Below are 23,655 nucleotides of genomic sequence, written 5' to 3'. Positions count from 1 at the left end.
TACAGGCTGATCTCCCCATTTTCACCTGCACTTTTCACTGGATAACACATCGTCGGTCACCAGTTATCACTGTTTTCAAATAGGATAGGTTGAAAAAATGCTCATATCTGCAATAAGCGTCTTTTTCGGGCAATTAGTGCAATAACCCGCGTTTACGGGTTGAGTTATGACTGCTAATAGGATATCCCGCTTTGCCTCTCTTACATGTGCTGTGATGTGAGTCACATGTACTGCATGTACTGTATTTTTTGTCATATGAACTCTGATTTGGGTTTAGCATGTAAACCATACTACTGGATATTACTGAACACACTTTAATTGCAAATCAAAGCAACTTTTTTCTTGTAGTTATTACTAATTACTAGTATCATTATAACTAATTACTAGTATCTTAGCATTTTCAACTAGTTAGAGATTTATTCCTTTAATAATTTAATAGCAAGTTACAAAAGGCAATAGTCTGTATAGCCACAATAGGCTATACATTCAGCCCCACATACAGATGGAGTGGGACTCGTTCAGGCGGGGGCTGGCGATAGAATCCACCTGAACGATAGAATCCGCCAGCCTCCGCCATCCCCCAACTCTGCCCATCTCACTGAAGCGGAGATGGGCAGGGTTTCTGCTCCCCACCGCCGAGTGGATGGGACACACGTGCATGTGAGACCCTTGCCCGTCTCCGTCAGATGGAGCTGGCGATTCTGGTGATGGCGGGGGCATTCTGGAGATTCCTGACACTGTATGAGAGGAGCTCTATCTGTAGACGCACACAAGGAGTTTGTAATATGGATGTATATAATTAGTCTTTAAACCATTTGCATAATCTCGGGATGACTGCCAATAGACATTGCTGTGTTCATTGTTTCATATGACTCAGAATCAGCTCCTACATGTCTGAGTTGTACTGCCTGAGAAAACACCCAGTTAGAGTCTGATTCTGAATTGGAAGTAAACAGAAAAGTACAGTATTTATATTGGGAATGATACTGGCTACTTTTGCATATAGCCAACACATGCTAGGCAGCTTTCATTTTACACTGCAGTTTAGATTTCAATTTGGATACATCCCACCCAAATCTAATCTGTCTGCACGTTACATCTGACCAAACTTGCCTACCCTACTGGAAGCTGCAGGAGACTCCCGAGGTTTCAGGTAGACTTCAGAATCCCCAAAAGAGCAGACGACTCTCCTGCATCCCACCCACTTCCCAATAAAGCGGTTGGTTTAGGATAAAATCACTACATAGTATACTCAGTGTTATGGGGTGGGGGTTAAAAGACATACAGTAATTTCATCATTTATCCCTGCTCCCTACCTGTGGGCCTGTGAGTACCTCTGGTCTTCTCCCGGAGAGACCAGAAAAGTAGGCAAGAATACAATTGTCTCACCTGCAGTATAACATGATTTTGCACAGCTGCACAGTTAGGGCCTAATTCGAACCCAGTTGCTAGGCAGAGTACACTTGCTGCCTAGCGAGTGGTTAAGCCCCGCCCTGACAAACATCCGCCCCCGTCAGTGCCGCCTGCATCCCCTCGCATGTCCAATAACACAACCCCTTGCATGCAACCGAAGGGTACAAAAATCTTTCGATGGTGGCCGAAGTCGGTGCCGAAAAAGGGGGCAGGAACTGATGTCATTTGACGGCAGACTCCAGCCCCCAAAAGACATTGGCCCATCTGCTTTCCCAGGGGAATGCCCAGAGTTTTTATGGGGAAGCCCATACAATGCTGGGCGTTGCCCTGATGCCGCCCCCTGTCTGCCCTCTACCCGTACGAACGCCTTGTGACACTTGCCGAAGGCGTTCACAGGGGTTCTGCACATCCTCAAACAGGCCGCCCACCATCAGAACAGGGACGAATTTGGCCCCATCTGATCAACCTTGAATCACTCCCTTAGTTTTTTTTTTTCTTCCACATAGGAATCAGACCCTTAATACGTGCTGTGAAAACATACAGTGCACTATCCCTCTACAGTGCAAAATCCCTCTTTCAAATTCTGTGATTTGATTGGCTAATACATGCGGGTTATCTGGGCAGGAAAACCTCTTCTTTTCTCATAGCCTATAGATGACTGTACAACAGTGGTTCCCAAACTGTGCGCCTAGGCTCCCTGGGGTGCCTCGGGACACTTGCAGGGGTGCCTCGGGTTGGTCATCCAGGACCAATTCAAATTATTTATGATCAATTATTTCTGGACAAAACCAGTGCTGGTGGCTGCCAATCATAAAATGTGTCCAATCAGAACCAAATCCTGCCCTTTACCACATAACTGAACCTAAGAAGCACATAAAAACACAATATTTAATTTTATATATATTTTTTGGGGCCATGGGGTGCCTAGGAAAAATTCTGATACTCTAGGGTGCTGTGATTAGAAAAAGATTGGGAACCCCTGCTGTACAACTTAAAAACCTACCATCATTTTCCTTAGCATAATTACCACTATCAACCACCAAAACACGTTTAGTTGAATCTAAAACCCTTTACATTTAAAGTAAGAATTACATCTTTTTCTTTTTTTCAGCTTCCTCATTGGTTATAAATGTAGACAAATGGTAAAATTCAACAGGGGGAAATAAAACATGGAAAATAGACAAGAAAATGAAGGACAGGCTTTTTCGGAAAGATTTCTCATTTACATAGAACAGCCTGAGTGTTATTAGAATTGTGGCAACAAGCAAGCGGGATCGATCATCTACCATCTGCAGACAGTTAAATTCAAAACTGCTGCTGCATAATATTTTGAAATATCCCTCTGCTCTGTTCAGATAGAGTGATGTTATTGGATGTCTCGGCGCTTGTAACGTGCCTTAAATATCTTAATAGGATTCCATTCCTATTGAATAGAAATATGGCTCAGCCATAAAGTTAGGGCAAATATACAATCTTTTTTTTTTTTTTGTGCACCACAGGCTAGCATAGTTCTGCATTACAAGGTTAAATGGCCAACATTGGCTAGATAAACATGCAGCACTAACAGTGTGTTGAGGTACTGTATCCTGGCACAAGTTTTTTCACACTATAATAAACCTTTACTGCAGCTAGCTGGAATTCTTTGTTCATACTATTCACACAATACGTTATAAATCTAAGTTGCAGAGCAGTCAATGAATTCAATTTGTGCTTCTTTATTCCAAAATAATAAAAAAAACTGCCCCTCGGGGATTCAGTAACAAAAAGTAAGTCATTCTTCAAAGCATGCTGATATTAAGAGCAATCAAATGGCTTCAGGTTATTGAAACACATTTAAAAAGTGTGCAGTTTTAATCCCAGCTTCACATAAAACATAATGTTTTGAGAGGAGTTACTGGCAACACTGAATTGATTTATTTCAATGAATTTGACTATTTTGTAAAATGTGATATTTTTTCTCCCACTCATTTGTGAGCAATATGTATTTTACGGACATGCCTAATATAGGTAGAGCGCTCACAAATCAGCTTATAGTGTAGCTGATACCTGCCTCGCCATTTTCCAGGTAGCTGATTTGTGCAAAGGGCCGGACTCTGAGATGTAAGCGAATAGATTCATGGCTGGGAATTGGTCTGCAGCAGAAATATGCAAATGTCACTAGCTCCTGGTATTGAGGTGGATGTGCAAATAACAGCGGCTGTATACAGAGACCAGTGGTGTAGCCACCGTGCGGAAAACCCCGCGGTGGCGGGGAGGCACTGAGTGATGTGGGCGCCGGGGTCTGTGGGAGCTATGCCGCGTTCGTGGCCGGGAGCTGGGACCTACTTTTTCTGCGTCCCAGCGCTCCTAGCCTCCTCCTAGCTCCTTATGACAAAATGTCCCTCAAAATATGACCGCCCCCTTACAGCAGACAGTATTTAGGATGCTAGAGGGGGCAGCAGCGACCTCCTCTAGCATCCTTCAAAACAGTCTGCTGTAAGGGGGCGGCCATTTTTTGAGGGACATTTTGTCATAAGGAGTTGGAGCCCGGAGGAGGCTAGGAGTGCAAAGTAGATCTGCGGTCCCGACACCCGGCCAGGAACACAGACAGGTAAGAGAGGGGGGGGGGGGGACGGAGATGGACACGGACAAACGGATGCGGCGGGGGGGGGGGGCGCAAAATTTGGCGCTACGCCACTGACAGAGACACTGCACTGTCGCAGATCAGTTGATTATAACAGATCAGCTAATTACAGAGTAGCAAAGCGTGGTCACAGGAAGTAAGATAACAGAGCCATTGCAGCTGCATACAGGATCTCAGTCGTAGGCAGAGAACACCATGGAAATTACCGCAACATACCTGCATTTTTGACACCACATCTGAATCAGGCCCAAAATCTCCACTTCAAATAGGCATCATACAGCACTGGTTTCCAATAAGTTTATCTAAAAGGGGAGTCAGTACACACGGCAGGCAGGCAAAGCAATTTGACTAAGCCAATTTTGGTTAAGTCCTTGGGCGAGTTTCACTAGGCCGATTTGGCCATGGGCCAAATACATTGTGTGTGTGCAGCATAGTCAAAATCGCTTGCCTGCACAGTCTATTTGACCGGGCCATAGCAATGTCATGGGGCAGCACATTGCTATCACGCACACACGGTGCGATTCTGGCCAACCTTGCTAGGCGTTTTTGACTATCTAGTGTTAGGGTCTAGGCCAAAATGTCATCAATCCGACCAATGTTAACAACAAAACAGAATGTTATATGAGGATAAAGCTGTGTGGGACCATAGATAGTGGTTCCAAATGTAGCTCTGCGACAAACCTCTGGTTCTTTAAAGCACAGTTGGGGTTTGACTACCTTACTTATCTGTCTTTGTTTCTTCAAAGTATCATTATATGAATTTAGTATGCATAGGAAGTATGTATAATTTGTTATATTAAACCTTGTATCTTTATGGATCCTAACTTCTACTTTAATGTATACTGTATTTGCTTACTCTCTTGGTATTTTGAGGAAAAGGAGACCCTCATATTAGTTTTTCTTATGAATGTACTGTGGACACAACAAAAGGACATTATTGTTCAGTACTAATACAGAGTAGTGGGCATGCTGTAGTGCATCATATTCATGGTGTGAACTCTGCTGCATAGTGTGCAACAATCTGTACCAGCTGCAAAAATACTGATCACCAATGTCTGATTTAGTTTCAGACATAACCAGTGGTGACTCCAAAGGTTGGGCTGCTGCCCAGTTCAAAATTCAAATAGGGGAGCCCCACCCACTGCTACTGACTGTCATTCCAAACAGACTAAATGGCAGTTGGGCTCCCTTATTTGAATTTTAAACTGTGCTACAGCCCCACCTCTGGAGCCATCACTGGACGTCACCATTGTTTCTGTTATTGTGTTTATTCTGTAACCAGACTTTAGTTATACTAGTTGCCTGCATCAGTTACCAACAATCACTGCTGTACTGAGTTTTCTTTTTATTTTTTTTTATTTTACAATGTTCGTCTATTTGTTTTTGGGGTTTTACTTTTTTGTAAATGTATCAGTTTTCTTATATATCAGAATAGTATACTGTTATTTTTTTTATTTCCCTGTTTTATATTACATATACGTATAAGCAAAATGTCAAACAAACAAAAATCAGATGAAATGTTATGAATTGAATAACTGAATTAAGGAAGGGAATAAATAAACAACTAATCAATAAAGACAGTATCATGGATTGAATAACACATCAGATGCAAGCAAAGAAGCAATGAGAAATAATGCACTAACAATTACATATTCAGTCCAGAGGTCAATTAGACTATGAAAAATACAGGAAGAGAAATGTGAATAAAATAATTATCAGGCGAGAATGATAAAACCTGAATGAGCGATCGATATTTACATCTCTAATGAAACAAAATGGCCATTAGTAACCATACCACATGTTGAGTATGTTTGAGGGAGTCGTATATTCCCAATTTAAAATTGTATCCACATAACTCTTCCAAGTGTCAGAGAACCAACAGTCCCATTTTCCTTATCTGTATATAATCCATGGAACATTTGTCTTTAAAAATAGTTAAGGAGGGAAGGACAGCACTATTCAAATGTGCAATATGGCTTTTTCTTCGGTAGCACTAATTAACAGGTAGGGGTATGTTTGTATAAAAATTAAAAAGAGCAGACTTTGCCCATAGCCACCAATCAGATTCTGTCTATCATTTTCTAGGATGCAATATAGAAATGTTAGGCATAATCTGATTGGTTTGCTATAAACAACAATATCACTTATTTTCAGTTTTAGAAACTTTAGTATATTTACAGTAATTTCTTACAACCGTTGTATAGTCTTTGATCACTTGGTAGTTCATTTATCAGACTGGTAATAACTTAAAAGTTTAAGGAGAGGACAACTACAAAAAAAGTTTACCATTCTTCTTTAATGTAGTGTTCATATTCCAATTTCCTTATACTATTCTAATGAGGGGGACTCAGAACTTGCCATCTGAATGATGTGACTGGGCCCTGGTATAAACTATCTTCCTCCCTTGCAGCACCTTCTTTCACCACCTCTCTGCCCAAGACTCCGATGAAGCAGGATGAGCACAGTGACATACAATAAGGCACAGGAAGTTATGCTGGCAGTTGGTCATTTTTAGCTGGTTTGTATAGTTGTGACGGGTTAAGAAATAAAGTAGCTTTTAATATAGTCTCAGCAAAGGCAGCACTGGTGACGTTAAACTATTCCACCTCACGTGCTAAAGGCACAAATGTCTGAAAAGGAGCCATGGCCTCACAGGAAGTAAACTTTAATGCATTAGAGGGCTATGGTCTCTTAGGGAGGGGGGATGGAATCACTGGTCACCCCCATTACATCACTTCGGGAATGTGCCCGGGCTACCCCCACAGACTCTGGAGCCATTGGTAGCTTATGTGACTGAAGTTGGGCGCTGTACGAGAATGTCACAGTGCAACACCCGGTTTCCTGTTGCTGCAGAGGAGTAGGCATTTTGGTGTCACCCCCTGGAAGGTTGACGGCCGTGTCTCCAGTGGTATGAGGGCTTGACTATCTATCTATAAACTATTTCTGGCACAGACTCTCCTTATAAACAAAATAAAAATAAACAAACTATGATTCAATGATGAGCTACAGGTGACCAAAATCCTAAGCCCTTGCATAGGCAAATGCAGGTGGGGTTTTCTGTTGCCCAAAAAATGTTCTCTCTAAAGCCTGGACAGCATCTACTGCATGCGGTATAGAGGGTATAATGGAGCCGCACATTCCCAGTGGCCAGAGATATCTACCAAGTCTACTGTGTGTGTTTGTGGATCTGAGAACTTAATCATTGCACCACTGAAAGAATCTACTACAGTAAGTTGCTTAACATTATCATTGGGCCTTCACATGTCTGAAGTACTTTCTTTTACTTACATAAAATGCACTTTGATTTTAGGCAGACTTCAGCTTTTTACCTGCTAATCATTCATCCTTCATGGGCTGGTTACAACTGCTCTTAAATCAATCAACTAAAGCCCATAAATCCTGCATTTGAGGCATTTTTGGTTAAATGGTAACAACAAAGAGCTTATGGTGGTGCTTTGGATGAGTTGGAATGTTGAATAGTCTAAAAAGTATTTTGTGGAAGTGTGGGATTTAAGTGGAATATGGCGGTCTATTCTAAAGGCATGTGGGGTCTTTTTCTCCTTTAAATGTATTATTGATTACTGACTGACAAGAATAGTACAGGTCTGAATAAAATGTGAGGAGGTCTCAGTGGCAGTGGCTCTATACTGGAATTTAATGAGGATAAAAGGGATCTAGGAGTCACTATTTCAGGTGACTTAAAGGCAGGTAAGCAATGTAACAAAGCACAGAGACAAGCAGCAGAACGAAAGAAGTAATAATACCACCACCACCACTGTATAGGTCATTGGTAAGAGCTCATCTAGAATACTGTGTCCAGTTCTGGAGGCCATATCTCCAGAAGGATATAAATAAACTAGTAAGCCTGCTCGAAGCAAATGTTTTGAAAGCTATTAAGGCAGCTATATTGGTAAGTCTACACTTTTTAGTAACGACTGTATTGCTTGCTAATAGATTTTTGTGCCTAATTAATTATTTAGTTATAATGTTTGATGTACTTTATGTGTCAGGTTACAGAAACAAATAATGCTGCATATCAATGCCAAGAATTGTTTACATGAAATACATGCATGAATATAATCCCTCTGTTATTTTTCAAACAGCCTGGTGAGTGCTGCTACCTTGTGATTGCCTCTGTGAGAGAGAAAGAGGTGTAGTTTCACTCTCTGCCAACAGATGACAGTGTTTCGGTGATACACAGACACTAGACATATATATATAGATGATTAGAAACAGTACAATAAAGGGGAACTAAAATGGTACATGGCTTACATCACAAATCTTACCTGGAAATACTACAAAAATTTCAATATGTATAGTTTGGAGCAGAGAAGGGAAAGGGGGGGGGGGGCATTATACTGTATAAACTTTCAAATATATCAAGGGTTTTACTAGGGTCCAGGAGAGAAACGTTCTTCAAATGAATGGATGTTTTAGAACACGGGGGCATGCACTGAAACTGAAGGGAGATAGGTTCAGGGGGAGTCTGAGGAGAAATTACTTCACAGAAAGGGTAGTGGACAAGGGGAATAGCCTCCCATCAGAGGTAGTTTAGGATTAGAACATAGAACAATTTAATAATGCATGGGACCAACATAAATTTATCCTTACAAAGAAATAAGAATCATATAGGGTTTGAGGTAACAATATGGTTAAAAAAGGGCAAACTAGATGGGCCAAATGGTTCTTATCCAATATCAAATTCTATGTTTCTATGTGATTAAGTGATGGATAAGTGTGAAAGCCATGTACATGGGGATGGGCATGTGGGGAGTTCTAAGTGACATGAGCGGGAGTTTTGCAATGGATGTGGCATATGATGGCTTGAGGGTGTTTGAGAGTGTTACATAGTTACATAGTAGGTAAGGCTGAAAAAAGACTTGCGTCCATCTAGTTCAACCTGGTATAGATATCCATTGCTGATTTGGTAGGTTCTGGTATTTTACAGACAAATTATATTTCTTATTTGTACCCATGGATGTTTTTCTCCAGTAAATGTTTGTCCAACTTTGCCTTGAACGCATTTAATGAGCCAGCTGTTACCACCTCTCTGGGAAGAGAGTTCCAGAGTTTGACTGTTCTGACCGTAAAGAAATTCTTTCTACTAGCTGAATGAAATCTTTTTTCTTCTAATCTATACTCATGCCCTCGCGTCCTAGATTCCTTTCTAGTAGTGTATGGGTATATACTGTGGCAAGGGATAATTTAGGGGAATAGGGTATAATTCTGTAACATGTGACATGCATATGGGAGCATTTAGAATAAGTGATGTTGGGGTGCAGATTATTTTTTGGGGCCTTTCTTACTCTTTGACCTTTAAACTATGTCAAGCTTTCCCTAATTGTTTTAAATGTTTAAATATAATCATCTTAGTGGATTTAAAAGAAAAGGGGGAAGAGTTACGATCAGTAGTGTATAGTTAGATTATATTAAATATGGCACAAACTATTCGACACAAATCCCAACTACTACCCTCATTTCCACATTTTAATCAGTAACGCTCAGAATCCATGAAGTTTACTTGATATGTAATTTATGTACATAAATGGCTAATACAAAAGTGTTTTCACACCCTAGTTACTTTTCACTTTACTTGTTAAATAGCAAAAGCAACAAAGCATATATATAATTTGTACAAACTATCCTCCAGTATCATCTGAAAGCATGCCTGTCTGTCAGGCTTCCTTTCTTGGGATCCATGTTGCCTCAGGACTACAAATCAGGTTTGTGTCTGCCTGGAATTTCTTGCTTAAAACGTTTTATGTTGGTTTCAATAGCCTTACTAACAGTTTCAGTTACTTAAAATCCAATTTTCAAAACAATAAAAATTAAAGAGAAAATCAATGCAAAGGTAAAAACCTGTTTACTGCTGTAACAATTACATATTATATAAATGTGTCTTTGATTTACTGCATCTGTTTTCATTATACAGGAGATTCTGGACTATTGTGTGTGCAGAAACGAATGTGAAGCTCCCCTCTCTATTCAGTGTTTACTGTAAAAAGCCGACTACCGAGGATCCCAGATGGTGTGGAACTTCAGCACAGTGTCATGGAGAAGGGCAGTTGTATATTCCACTGACGATAGAAACCACACATTATTAATCATAGCTGGAGTGGGCGGGGCATGAGATCGTTACCAGTTCAAAGCTAACCACATTAAACACCAAAGATATTTCATCATCCCGATATTAGGATATTAGGTGGCATTCCCACCAGATGTGTAGAGAAGTTCAATTTGCCAACAAAAGACCAAAGACCACAGGAAATCTGTCTAATCCTTTCAGGAACCAAATACCATGAGTACACTTTGAAATAATTGTGTTTCAGATTTGTGTTAACTGAGGGTATGTAGCTAAGTTGCTGATGGACAGAATAGCGATTGACAGAATCCTTACAACCAAATGACAATAAACAATATACCAAAATATACACTCCACCAACAATTTATTTATTTATTTATTAACAGTTTCTTATATAGCGCAGCATATTCCGTTGCGCTTTACAACAATCCAAAACAACGTCAACATCAAAATACAGACAAAGAAACCACAGTCAGAAATAAAACACTGACTCAACCACAATGCTGACAGTCAAAATAATATCACAGATAATGTAATACCAAATACGTGACAATGCCGACGAACTCAACAACCCAGCAATTGACTTGTGTACATTAATTTCAAAAACCAACATATTTATACTTTACATCCCAGTGGGCATAGAGGGAGAATGTAATAGTGTGCCTGAAGCTGATGCGAGGGGACGTGGTACAATTATACAGTCATGTCGAGGGATGTCGGGATATCATCGGACACTATTCAGACCTGAAGGGGGCCTGTCAGAGATGTGATTGTCGATATGATTGCCGGTGTTTAGAATCAATACACAGTCAACAGTCGAAATTATGTATAGTATGTGTATTGGGATATCGATTTACATCATGCTGGTATAACAGAGTTGGTGAAGCAATTGTCATTATGTCAGTTGTAGGTAAATCATACTGATCCCTTTACGGAGGATTTAGCTATGGTCCTTTATTAGTTTTTGTTTACAGCTACCACTGCAATCTCAGGGAGATCATTTATGAGGCTAATGTTAGGTGCAGTGTTGACGGCGATTCTGGTGTTCAGCTGGGTCCAGCAGCACAAGTCCCGGCTGTTGCTAGGCAGTGGGGACGACGCTCTGCCAGCACCTCTGCCGGCACCGCCTCTTCACCAGTGGTTGCCTAGGCGACAGGGACGCCCGGCAGCCACAGGGAGTAGCCATTGAGCGCACCTGATGCAGCATTCAGCTGCTTGTCATTACTAATCAGGGGCTTTATAGGTTGTTTATTTGGGCCGCTCCGGCACCGGATATAGAGTTTGATTGGAGGCTCTGCTCTCACTCTGCTGGTGTGTCTGGCCCTGTCATTTAACCACTTGTTGCCTGAAACTCCAGGAGGCTACCCTGAAATACCGACTGGCTGCGACTCCCTTTTTCCTGCTAAGCAAGTACCACCTAGCTTTTCCATTTAGCACTCCAGTGTTTGGCGTTAGCCGGTTCTGCAAGTTGTCATTTGTAGTTAGCCCCACTGGGGTCCCTGTGCAGGCAGTGGCGTTAGGCCACGCATGCTAATAATTGTACATACCTTAGTTAAATTTGTGTCAGTCTGTGTATATACTTTATGTGCTCTCATCTGTGTAAGGATATACTTTGTTCCTGCCTTTGTCTTGTCCTCAACGTCCCAATTAGGGACTAGGGTCATTTAGCTTATGTTATAGTAGGACTCATCCGTCCCCACCTGAGTCTCTGTCTTGTGCCTGCATCTTGATTGTGGAGTTTCTTGTCATCTTTTAGTTTGGTCTCTGTGGGTTAGGCTAGGTACTGTAGGCAGTGTAGGCCTCTCTCCTACTGGTAGCTGCTTGGATCCTTCGGGGTTAAGTTCACACTGCCACTTGTCGACGTAAGTCCTGGCCGCATACTAGTACCGGTAGACACATAGAGTCTTAAGGAAAAAGGGCTGTTTTAGGCAAGAAGGCTCACTTGTGTGCTCTGTGGACTTAGGCCTGGGGGTCCTGGGTGGCTACCCAGAAGACGTCCAGAGGTCCGTCAGCTGGGATTCCACACAGCCTGTCCTCCGTTGCACTCCGCTGCTGAATGTCCCCAGGAAGCCCTTACCAGGATTCGTGACTCTCCTTCGATGAGCATAACAGCTGCTGTCACTTTGTTGATGGAGGTGTTTCACAATATGTTTTTAATATGTATATAAAAAAGTGCCCCCACACTGTGCCTCAAGCTGTCCAAGCCCATCTAGAGACAAGCAGAGGTGCCCGCTGCAAATGTCATCACATCCTCAATTATTCAGAGCAGTGCAGAAATACAAGCCTCATCCCCTTAATTTCATTGGATAGTATGCTCTTCCGCTCAATAGATTTATTAGGTGGTAGATATTTGCACTCCATACTACCAAGATTCTGTAATGTTTAAACTGTAATGGAAACTGGGCACAAGTGAATGAAATACATAGACACTGGAGGATATTCAATTAAGTCCGAATTTAAACCGAAAAAAACACCCAGACTTTAGTACCGTATATACTCGAGTATAAGTCGACCCGAATATAAGCCAAGGCACCGAATTTTACAACGAAAAACTGGGAAAACTTATTGACTCAAGTGGGACCCTCACTCGAGTATAAGCCGAGGGGGGCTTTTTCAGAATAAAAAATGTTCTGAAAAAGTAGGCTTATACTCTAGTATATTTGGTATTCAATTGCAGCTGTTTTCTGACATTTTTCAGTCATGTTTCACTTTTTTTTAAAGTCGAAACTGCCTCAGCGAAACATGACTAAAAAACATTTGAAAAGTAAAATCGACTCATTGATCCACGTGTTTTTCCGTGCTGGATTTTTCCTCAGTGGAAAATCAGCACTTTAGTTGAATAGGTCGAATGCTAATTCGACATACAAATGGTGAAAAGTGTTTTTTTTTTACTGTCGAAAAATCCGGCATGGAATTGAATATCCCCCTTAATGCGCAGACATATGTTCTGTACACACTCGCTGTTAAACTATACTATAGGCCATGCAGGGGCTGAAAGAAGGACATTGCATAGTGTGTACCCAGGCTTAATTCAGCTCTAGCAAATATCCACTTTTTCAAAACAGACAGAACTTTAATGGACTTTAATAGACTTTTGAAATAGCTGAGCGAGATAAAGGGCAAATTATTTGTGTATTGTACCATCCATTATAAAATATCTAATTCTGTAATTTTCTTATTCTAGAACCAAAGGTAACATTTCAATGTCACCTCTATTAATAAGTGTGTTAAACATTAACTCCAAGAAAATGTGAACTTAAAATATTAATTTGACTATTAAGATATGAAGAAAGCTTGCTCGACTTTCATTATTTTTAAAGTTAATCCTCAGAAATCTTTTAATAAGATCTACCTGCTTCCAATAAAGTGTTCCGAAGTATGGATTTTGCATGTTTATTTTTTTTAAATGGAAAACCGAAAATAAACATATTTCATGCAACACAAATCAGTACAAATCAGCTATGGTTCCACGAGGGAAAATAAGTGCAGCAGAGGGCTTGGAGGGGTGATGGTGGCCCATATTTTTCTAGCAATACAAAGGAAAATAAAACTGTCTGATGGCAAAAAGGAAAACACTATGGGCGGTATTCAATGTGGATTTTGGCGATGTGCAGCGAATCCTGTTTAGGATTCGCTGTACATTCGCCACTGGTCGCCGCGTTCCGGAGCCTCGCCGGCTCCGGTATTCAACGAGTCAGGGGCTCGCTGCCCCTGACCGGCGAATTTGAGCTCCTGCGGCGAACGCCGCAGGGAGCCTGAGGACGGTGGCAGGCAGAGAGATGGAAGTCTCCCTGCCTGCCCCAGAACGTTTGTGGGGGGGGGTGGGCTCCCCGGGTGCCAGGCAGCACAGGCTGCCCCCCCGGGGGTGCCAGCAGGGGACCGCGTATATTCACTACACCCGATCATGAATATGTAATGATCGGGTGAAGTGAATATATGAATATCTAATGAGCGGCTCAGCTCCGGCCCCCTGCTGGCTGCTCTGTGTAAAAAAAAAATATATATATTTTTTTTATTAAATATATATTCATGTGCTTACAGCACATGAATAAAAATAGCATGCCCCTCCTCAGAATAAAATTCCAGATTTTTTTACACCAATTGTAAAAAACAAAACACTTTATTTTAAAAGTTCACATTCCACTTCACCATAAAAAGATAGCGATTGCTACTCGATGAATCATGGCGAAAAAAAACTTGAAATGTATTCGCCATCTGGTCATTGAATAGGGTGATTCACCGTTTTAGTCAGAAATTCGCCTTACAGCACAAAATCGCCATTAAAAACCTGGCGAATCAGCCTCATTGAATACCCTATGTAGAGGTGGATGCATGTGCAGTGTTGGAGTGATCAGGAAAATGTGTGAAAATGTCCCAATCCACTGATCAACTAGTGTGCTCGCCAGACTTGCAGCTCTATTCAGTGTATGCTGCAGTTCTGTGGCTGATGGTTATTCGGATGATAGGTCAACAGTCAAAAGGTAAACATCCAATAGGCTTTCTCCATATAGTGTACATGAATATGGTCAACGTGGACAATGTGTCGACAGGTGGAAATGGTTGGCACAAGGTTTTTGAACTTTTTTGCACTTTTACCATCCTTAGGAACGGTAATTGGTTAGAAAAGCGAGCCATGCAAGGAGGCAAGGTACACTAATTGGGGTATCATGTGTGGAAACCTACAATTTGACACCAAAAATGGGTATCGACTTACGCCGGTCAACCTTTTAGTGTCGACCTGGGGACTATCAACATTATTACTGTCCATCTATTGACACATAACCACCTGAAATACCCTGATGAACTGCACCTGTCTGGCATCAATTCATATCTGCTCTCCCCAGCAATCCTGGCCAGAACATACTTTGGGGCGTATAGTGTATGGAATCTACATGTCTACATGGCATTTAACTCATCTCCTCCACTTCTCATAAGGGTGTGGTACAGAGGTCCGACAGTCGGGATCCCAACAGTCATTAGCCCGACGTCGGGATCCCGACGGACCGGACCCAGACAGCATGGCGAGCGCAACAAAGCCCCTTGCGCGCATGGTGGCTCGGTATGCTCGCCACCTACTCTATTCTCCATCTATGGGGGTCGTGGACCCCCATGAGGGAAAATAGACGACGGCTGTCGGGAACCTGGCTGTCAGTATTTTGACAGTCGGTATCCCGACGTCGGGTAAATGCCTGTCGGGATCCCGACTGTCGGGACCCCGTCCAGCACCCTTCTCATAATAGCCCCTGAACAATTTCAGCTCCAGGCCCATTAGGCCATTAATCCGGCCCTGATGCTGGCACTCAGAGACTCATTCTGATGCAGTTGAATTTGAAGCTTGATTGGTGCATCCCTGATCTTTTTTCACCATCGAAAAAGCAGTGGCATGGCCACTGTTTTTACAAACAGAGGTGGTTGCTTCCCCTTCCCCACCCCTAAAATGGCTGTAGTGTTCTAATAATTTAGAGTCTGCTACCACCCTGCTTCTGATTTTGCAGGACACTCTGGCACATGCAGAATGGGTCCTGCACTCATACAAATTACCAGTAATCTGTACTTTACACATGATAGCACCAGTGCAATCACACCCGAATGACTGGCACCATTCACAAAAGTGGTATTATCCAATTACTATACAAAGCAACAATTTACTAAAAAGTGTATTTAAGGGCTAATTCAGGTTGGATCACACAAGCGATCCAATGCACATTTTGAAGATTATGCAGTTCTGTGCATGTGCAGAATGGGTCCTGCAATCGCATCATTACAATATGAATGCCTCTGCTTGATTGACAGGCAGCGGGTTCACAGGCAGTTATGGGGCAGCCAGCGTTAGGGAAGACCGGTGAGTGTCGCCCCCTTTTTCCGGGCGTGGTAAGGCTAAAGACTGCATTGCATTTGTAATTTCATTGGCCATGCGACTGCAAGTCTGAGTAAGGTCAGAGTTATTCAGGCAGCAATTGCAGAGGAGCATTGCAACCAGTGTTCGCGATAGTCCTGTAGAACTATGTCGCCGCATTTAGCAACTGCAAATGAACCTCATCCTGCATATTGCATTGCTAAGGATCGCATATGTTAAGCTGCTGTGATCTTCTTAGAATATATGTGCAATCCAACCTGAATTAGGCCCTTCATTTATTATAATGTTGTGTACAAATAGGGTAATAAGATCACATACACAAAAGAGAATATTGTCTTACTATTAAAAGCCAGGGTCGCATTTATCAGATACATTATACAAGAAATACATGAATCCCAAATCTCCACACCCTTTATATAGTCTTTAATATGTTAAATGTGAATTTTCTTGCCTACAGCTTTCACTATGGTAATAGCAATGTAGTAATGTGTATAGATGACCACAAATGAATTGAATTACTTATATAGCTGCCACTGTAATGACTGAGGTATAATTTATGTATATAATTTACTGTAGACATGTTTATGCGCAATATGTCCCAAATGCTGTACCTGCGAACTTACTCCACTGCCTATGCTCCCCCATCAGCCTGACTTGTCTAACCTTTGGGTCAGATGTACTCCTTATTAAACCTTAAAAAGTGATAAAATAAAGAGTGAAATACAACCAACGAGCTATCTTCTATCATTTCCAAACCCAGCCTGTAACATGGCAGTTTGGAGCTGACTGGCTGGTTCCTTATGACTCTCCACTTTATCACATTTCACGGCTTAGTACAGTCTCTATAATTCTATAACTATCCCAATATTTACCATTTCTTACTCTCCTGCACCAACCCATCTAATGTGTCTGTCCAACTATAAATGAGCCCCTCCCTATATTGATTTGTCTCAAACAGGTAATAGGCACCATACAAAAATTAAAGCTCAAAGAGGAAAAAATGACAACCATTTTGTCTAAGTATTATATTTGAGTGTAGATATAGAATGTAGCTTGGTAGAAAAGCTCAGCAAAGCACAATATGAAAAACAGTGTCTTGCGAGATGATAGAAAATGTCACACTGAGTATGCAATAGCTCCTATTATGTCTACTGCATAGTATATCTAAGCCACAATGTTGGAGATAAAATATTCTGCTTATTAGTTATCCCTATTAAACAACAGCCAGCATGTCCATTGTTCGGTTCTGCAAAAACAACTTCAGCGCAATGAGTCAAGGAGAGGTCAATATCTCCTCGGCTCAGCACATATACAGAACATTCTTGGATCGGATGGATGTGGCTATAGGAGGTCAACAGTGAGAAAAGAAAGAGAACTTTGAAGTGAATCCCTGGAACAAAAAGAAAAGTAAACTTCATAGAGAAAACTACACTTCAAACACAATCCCCGTGTGAAAATAGATTATTCCTGTCAGAGATGGATAAAAACATGAATTAAAGCAATTTCTGCAATGTGAATTCTGCTACTACCAATGTAAATATACATTTTGGTATGAACGTATGCATGCTTAAAAAATAAAAATATGCCTTTTGAATAGATATGACTTAAAAGTGTGTCAGAAATTCAGGGCCAGGTTAACAATGGGGTGAATGGGACTACAGCTCCAGGTCTTAACATAAAAATAGATCCATATTTATGATGGCAAGATGATGACCAGCCACCAAGTGTGCCACCCGGTCGGCCATAACTCATGCTATTAAACTGGTGTTTCTTATTTCCAGGCAAAGTGAAGCATTTTTCTGCTTTTCAATATTTAAGCAGGGTGGATAGTGTAGGGGGTGAACATGACCGCATTGTTCTGGCCATTTATCTTCCTCTAACATTGCTTTCCTATAATATGTAATAGGCATACTTTACATTCTGAGTTGTTTGATCAACAGATACAGTTGACAACTGAAGTTCTTTACAAAGCAGTTACTTTTATACCAAAGCTTGGTCACATAACATAAGCTGTTAATGATATGAGCATGCTTGCCATTGCTACTGTATCTATGTAGTTAGAATCTCTCTCCAACTTTGTCGAATATATCAACTTCTGAATCAGTAAAAGATTAAGACTATTGAACTATTTGTACTGTGGGACATTAATCTGTTACAGGGTATGCAAACATGTTTAGTTCATGTTTAGTTCATTTTTTGTCCAGATAAATGTATTAGGAACATAAGTGGCCTCTCCATTACTATCAACAACATGACAAATTAACACTACCACTCTAGTTTATTGACTGAGTGCCACCCGTGAATTTGTAGTCCCATAGCAAAACTGGGAATGGGCCTCAATGTATACAGGGTGAGACATCCTAAATTACCTCTAACCTCACTATTATAATCTGCTCCACACTGCTTGGCACTTGCTGCACAGGAGCATCTCAGTTCCCTTCAGCTTTGATCATCATGCATGTGAAGTGTCAATAATAAAGTGCTGATACTGTACATGTCTTGTAGCTCCCCTGCAAATCTCTGCATCTATATTCCCCCAGTTATCTAAATATTGTCATTTTGATTCTGTGACATCTGGATATTTTTCTGCTCAGTTTCTACTGCCTACTCACTTCGAATTTTGCCCTCTGGACCATTCTTATATATGTTTGGACTTAGTGGCCACTTTTAACTGACAATCATTTGCTCTGCATAGGGAGCTGGCAGTGTTGTGGGCAGCTGACAGTAAGTTCATGGAGCCAATCAAAAGAGTGCCAAGTCTATCCTGTGGTAGGATTTTGATTAATTTTCTTTTTTGTGACTGTGAGTGTATCTGCATGTGAAACTGGTGTTTTAATAGAAAATAATGTAACATAGCAGTTCATTTAAAGATTCATACACAGAATCTTCAGGCTGTAATTAACTGCAAAGGATTTACAACAAAGTATTAAAAAGTGAAAGTTTGATTTAGGATTGTTTAGTTTGTCCCATTACTTTTGGTCCCTTAAAAAGTGGGGGCCACATACAGTATAGAAACCGTTGTACTTCCTACATCGTTCGCCTAATTTGGATGTAAATACCCCCAAATTAAGGTAAAAGTCTGCAGTTAAAGCACATCTTGTTTGGTTCATTTCAAATCCATTGTGGTGGTGTATAGAGCCCAAAATATGAGAATTGTGTCGATGTCCCAATAGTTATGGACCTGACTGTATGTATATCAAAACTTAGTTCATGCATTATATAAACACCAATATTGACTACGGTAGTTTCCACAATTTCCCATTAGAGTATAAACTTCAAAGTACTGTATTTCCTGAAACTTACTTACAGTATATAGGCAATCTTATCAAATTCAAGAATCACCTTCTTAACCTCCTTAGGCTGAACTTGATCACCAGTCCATGTACATGGTTACCAGAAAAGCTACAATTCTACTACCTTCTATACTCAAAGTAGCTAATTATACTAAACAAATATAATATAGCTGAAGACTGGTTGGGTATGGGAACCCAACGCTTAGGATGCCAGCAGTCAGATGCGTGGCAGTGGCTTCCCGATGTTGAGGATACCCGACACACCTACTAGGTAAGTATTCTAACCCTCTCCCATTACCACCCTAATCCTCCCTACCAGCTGATCAAACCTCCCCCCTGCAGCCTAACCGTACCCATACCCTCTCAATACCTACAGTAGTACCTAACCCCAACTCTCTTCTTAGTGCCTAACCCTCCCTTCCCCCATTGCAGCCTAACCCTAACTCTCCCTGTAGTGCCTATACCTACCCCCCCCCCCCAACCACCCCCAGTGCAGACTAACCCTAACTCTCCCTAGCATACTTACACTTGGGATGGCAACATGAAAACTGTATGCCCTGAGAACACTTTGCCATTGCAATTCGGCAAAATCAATATACAATCAGTCATTAAACTTCTGTAAACTTGTAATCATTTAATCTTATTGTTAGTTCATTGTTTTCTAATACTCAATCCTTACTTATAGTATATATGGAATATGACACACACAGTACTAGATGCTATTATCTTCCTTATCTCAGTGATTCTCTTTAACAACTATGTCCCCAGTAGTGCCAGTTACATATGATGTCCCAGTAGTGCCAGTTACATATCATGTCCACAGTAGTGCTGTTACTAACTGTCCCAGAATTCCATCCTACCTTTCTCAATGTGTTATTGTGCTTTGCATAGCATTTATATTCAATAAAATATAGTTTCAATAAAAAAAAATAATAGTGTGTTTGCTTCATATGTATATTGCTAACTGCTGACAACAAAGGACAACGGAGGCTATAACTGATAGGGAAGTTTGAAAGTCCCCACTGTTTTTGCGTCAGAATGAAACACGTTGCGTATGTGGTGTTTTTGGCTGATGTCTTCCAACTTATATTCAGATAACCAATTTTACAGTATCTTCTTAAATGAAATGTAATATCAAATAGCCAAATCAATACAAATGTTGAGCTTATCTGACAGTTTTATCCATATGCTCTCAATAGATAGGAAATTGTTTTAGTTACATAGTTTTGGTTAAAGTGTGTAAAGAAAGTTATTTTTTGTTGCATAATTAATTTTCTTTCTTTCTTTTTTTCTTTTTTTTTTTAATGTTTTCTGCCTGCTCTCTATACTTTGACTGGAAGACAGAAAAGTATTCATAGATACAATTTCTGGATTTTTCTCTTCATTTATAGTTTATTTATATTCCAAGTATAATGTAGAATGCAAATAATGCAGAGCGAATGGAACAGAATGCCATGATTTTAACTATATGGTCTAAAAACACTTATCTGCCTGAACTTACCTGCTGACTTTCCTTGAGGATGTTTAATGTATTGACATATTGCACTACAGTTGTGTTTAGTTTAGAGGGTATTTTTACCAACTGATTACAGCAGGCATGGCCAAACTGTGGCACTCCAGCTGTTGTGAAACTACACATCCCAGCATGCCTTGCCATAGTCTTAGCATTCCCTAATAGCAAAACAGCAGGAGGGCAATAGTTTGGTTATGTCTGGATTACGGTTCTCCATAATAAATTCCCAATTTTAGTCTTGTGAAAAAGCTCAGCTGGTAAATTATAAAGATTTGCAAATTGAAATATGCTACAATAAATGAAATAAGATGTAGACATGCCTGTCATTATGTTTCATATTAAGCACATCAATCATAGTTATATGCCACCTGGATTTTTCATGGGTGGAGAACTTTACTATATAGAAAAATCTATAGTAACCAGTTTCATTATGAGGATGTGCTAATGTAGAAACATTAGGAGGGAGGAAACCTTTAATATTCATACACCTGAAGGAATGCATGCTTTGTGTTTAGTTATAAACATTGTGCAAACTTTATTGCTGTAAACATGCAATATGTCTGGTAGGATTGTATAAGGGAAATGAAGAAACGTATTTGGCATACCTTTTGTGGCTATCCGCACGCAGTCAATTTTGGTTTCCTGCAGTGAAACACAAACAGAGCACTTTTTTTGGGGGGGTCAGATGAGATCATACAAAATTTTACTTCAAAATCAGAACACTCAGCAAAACATAAAAAATATTTACATGTTTGGTTCCCTATGCTATATCTATGCATTATAGTGCAATATTGAATAAGAATATTAAACAGGCATTATGTATTGATCATTAAGACTTTTGACAGCTCTGCACAGTGGAGGAAGTCATGTGACAGGGGCAGGTGGGGAGTTGGAGGAAGTACAGTGCACCTGTCAAACCATTCCACTGATGCCTTAAAAAGAAGATGGCAACATCCCATAGAGGAGAAGGCAAATATTAATAGCAAAGAACCATTCACTATGAAACAATGACCTTGCAAAGGAATGTGTCAGCAGTTCCTAGTGAATAGAGGCTGGAGATGCTGCGTCCACTGTGGGCAGGCAACTGGGGATCTTAATAAAAAAAATTGCTACCATGGTAAAAGAAGCATCTATATTAAGATATATTATTTATTCACATTCAATTATAAAATAAGTGCCGCTGTTAATATGTCCCCTTCTATACAAACTTTTAAAACAAATATATCCTTCCCTGTGAAGAGAAATACAATGAGGTGCAGTCAGGAAACATAAGTAAGACAGAATCAATAGTGATTTGGATTCTGTGTTGCTAGTAATATGGGAACTGTCAGAAACATTTCCAGGCTGTCAGGAAACAGCCAGAGCTCATAAAGCTTTTTAAAGCTAGAACCATGTACACTGGCAATATAAACCAGTCCGAGGACAGGTTAGATTTTCACTCTATCACATGTAATGTAACTATAAAGTGTCATGTTCAAGCCAGGTTTTACAAAAGTACAAGTGTGGATACACATACTTCTAGCTGACAACATTTCAGGACACAGAAGACTGCAATGCCATTCCACCCTTGGCATACCTGATCCACAACAAGCTACCCAGCTCCAGTCGTCATGGAGAGCTAACAGTTCATATTTACCAAACTCCATTCTGAAGCACAGGCACATCTCAGGACCATCTTAAGGGCATTATGGGCCCCCGGGCAAAGCAGTGCAGTGGGGCCACAATCTAATCATATATATATATGAAACTCATGCATCTACAGTAGTATGGGTTAGATGCAAGTGTTGATGATAATGGCGACCGCTGCTCTCACAGGCATTAGAATGGGATGTGTGTCTACTATATGTATTAGTACATGCATATATTCATATTACTACAGTATGTGGCATCTCATTCCCATACCTGTTACAAAGGGTGCCTGGATATGTGTTTGCCTTACTCGTGACTCACAATTAGGCCCATTCTGCTATAAGCACTAGAATGATGAATTCTATTCTATGATTTATTGCTGTGGTTTGTTGCACATCTATGCTCTAAAATATTCCCAGGGCCATAATTATTGATTGTGCTGTCCCCAGTTCCATCATTGGGGACAACGCAATCAATGCCCGAAACAGCACCCTGCAGCCAATAGAACAGCTGCAGAGCTGAGTATGCTTCAGGCTGTGCTCTATTTCCCTCATACTGGTGGCCCTGCCTTCTTTGTCTGACATAATGATGTCATATATTAGGGGCAGGGCTGGTCCGTGGGAACATAGATCCCTCCTCCGATGCTGAATAGGTAAAAATGTAATTTCTTGGGTTTGACATTTGATTAATATACCATTAGGACTAAAACTGAAATATCATGCACCTGAAACCTAATCTTCTTATAGTAGTTTCCTGAAATTAATGAGAAAAATAGTTGTGAAATAATCTCATAAAAACGTGGACACCAGCCATACCCTATTGGCCCTGCTTGCAGCTTGGTAGTAGATGTTGTAGCTTTTCTGTGGTAGGAGTGGAGCATTCCAGTAACCATTATACGTCTTGTTGTCACCGACTGTGAAGACCAGGACTGAGGACAAGAGGTTGGGAGGAAGTTCTGCAGCAAAGTAGTACTGAGAGTTCAGCAATGATGCATTGTGGAAGTGTATGGGAACCGGGTAACACTTTAACATCTCTGCTGTTTTTCTGGACCCACGAGATTTTTGTTCTTCCACAATAATCTGGTAAAAACTGGAAAGATAAATTGAGAGACATGATCACACAAAAGGCACACTTTGCAAGAGAAGCATTATCCTGATCATGAGTCCTCAAGTCATCCAAACAATAGAAAGAACAGAACAAAAAGTTTGTGACACATTACCCAACCATTCTTAACTAATTGTCATT

General features: G+C 40.7%; 1 protein-coding gene across 10 annotated transcripts in view; it reads right to left on the bottom strand.

Moving 5' to 3' along the window:
• The window catches only part of PTPRM (protein tyrosine phosphatase receptor type M), a 647,098-nt gene that overhangs the window by 229,817 nt on the left and 393,626 nt on the right, over positions 1-23,655 (bottom strand). For all 10 annotated transcript variants that reach the window (XM_083187611.1, XM_083187612.1, XM_083187613.1 and 7 more), the window contains exons 12-13: positions 23,226-23,499; positions 21,387-21,423 (exon numbers count right to left, since the gene is read on the bottom strand). In XM_083187611.1, the coding sequence (XP_083043737.1) occupies positions 21,387-21,423; positions 23,226-23,499 (311 nt within the window). The remainder of the gene's footprint in view (positions 1-21,386; positions 21,424-23,225; positions 23,500-23,655) is intronic.

Source organism: Crinia signifera, chromosome 5, assembly GCF_055691185.1.
Source record: "Crinia signifera chromosome 5, ASM5569118v1, whole genome shotgun sequence".
Taxonomy (NCBI): Eukaryota; Metazoa; Chordata; class Amphibia; order Anura; family Myobatrachidae; genus Crinia; species Crinia signifera.
Note: the sequence above shows the minus strand (reverse complement) of the source record. Positions and strands in the feature narration are given on the sequence as shown.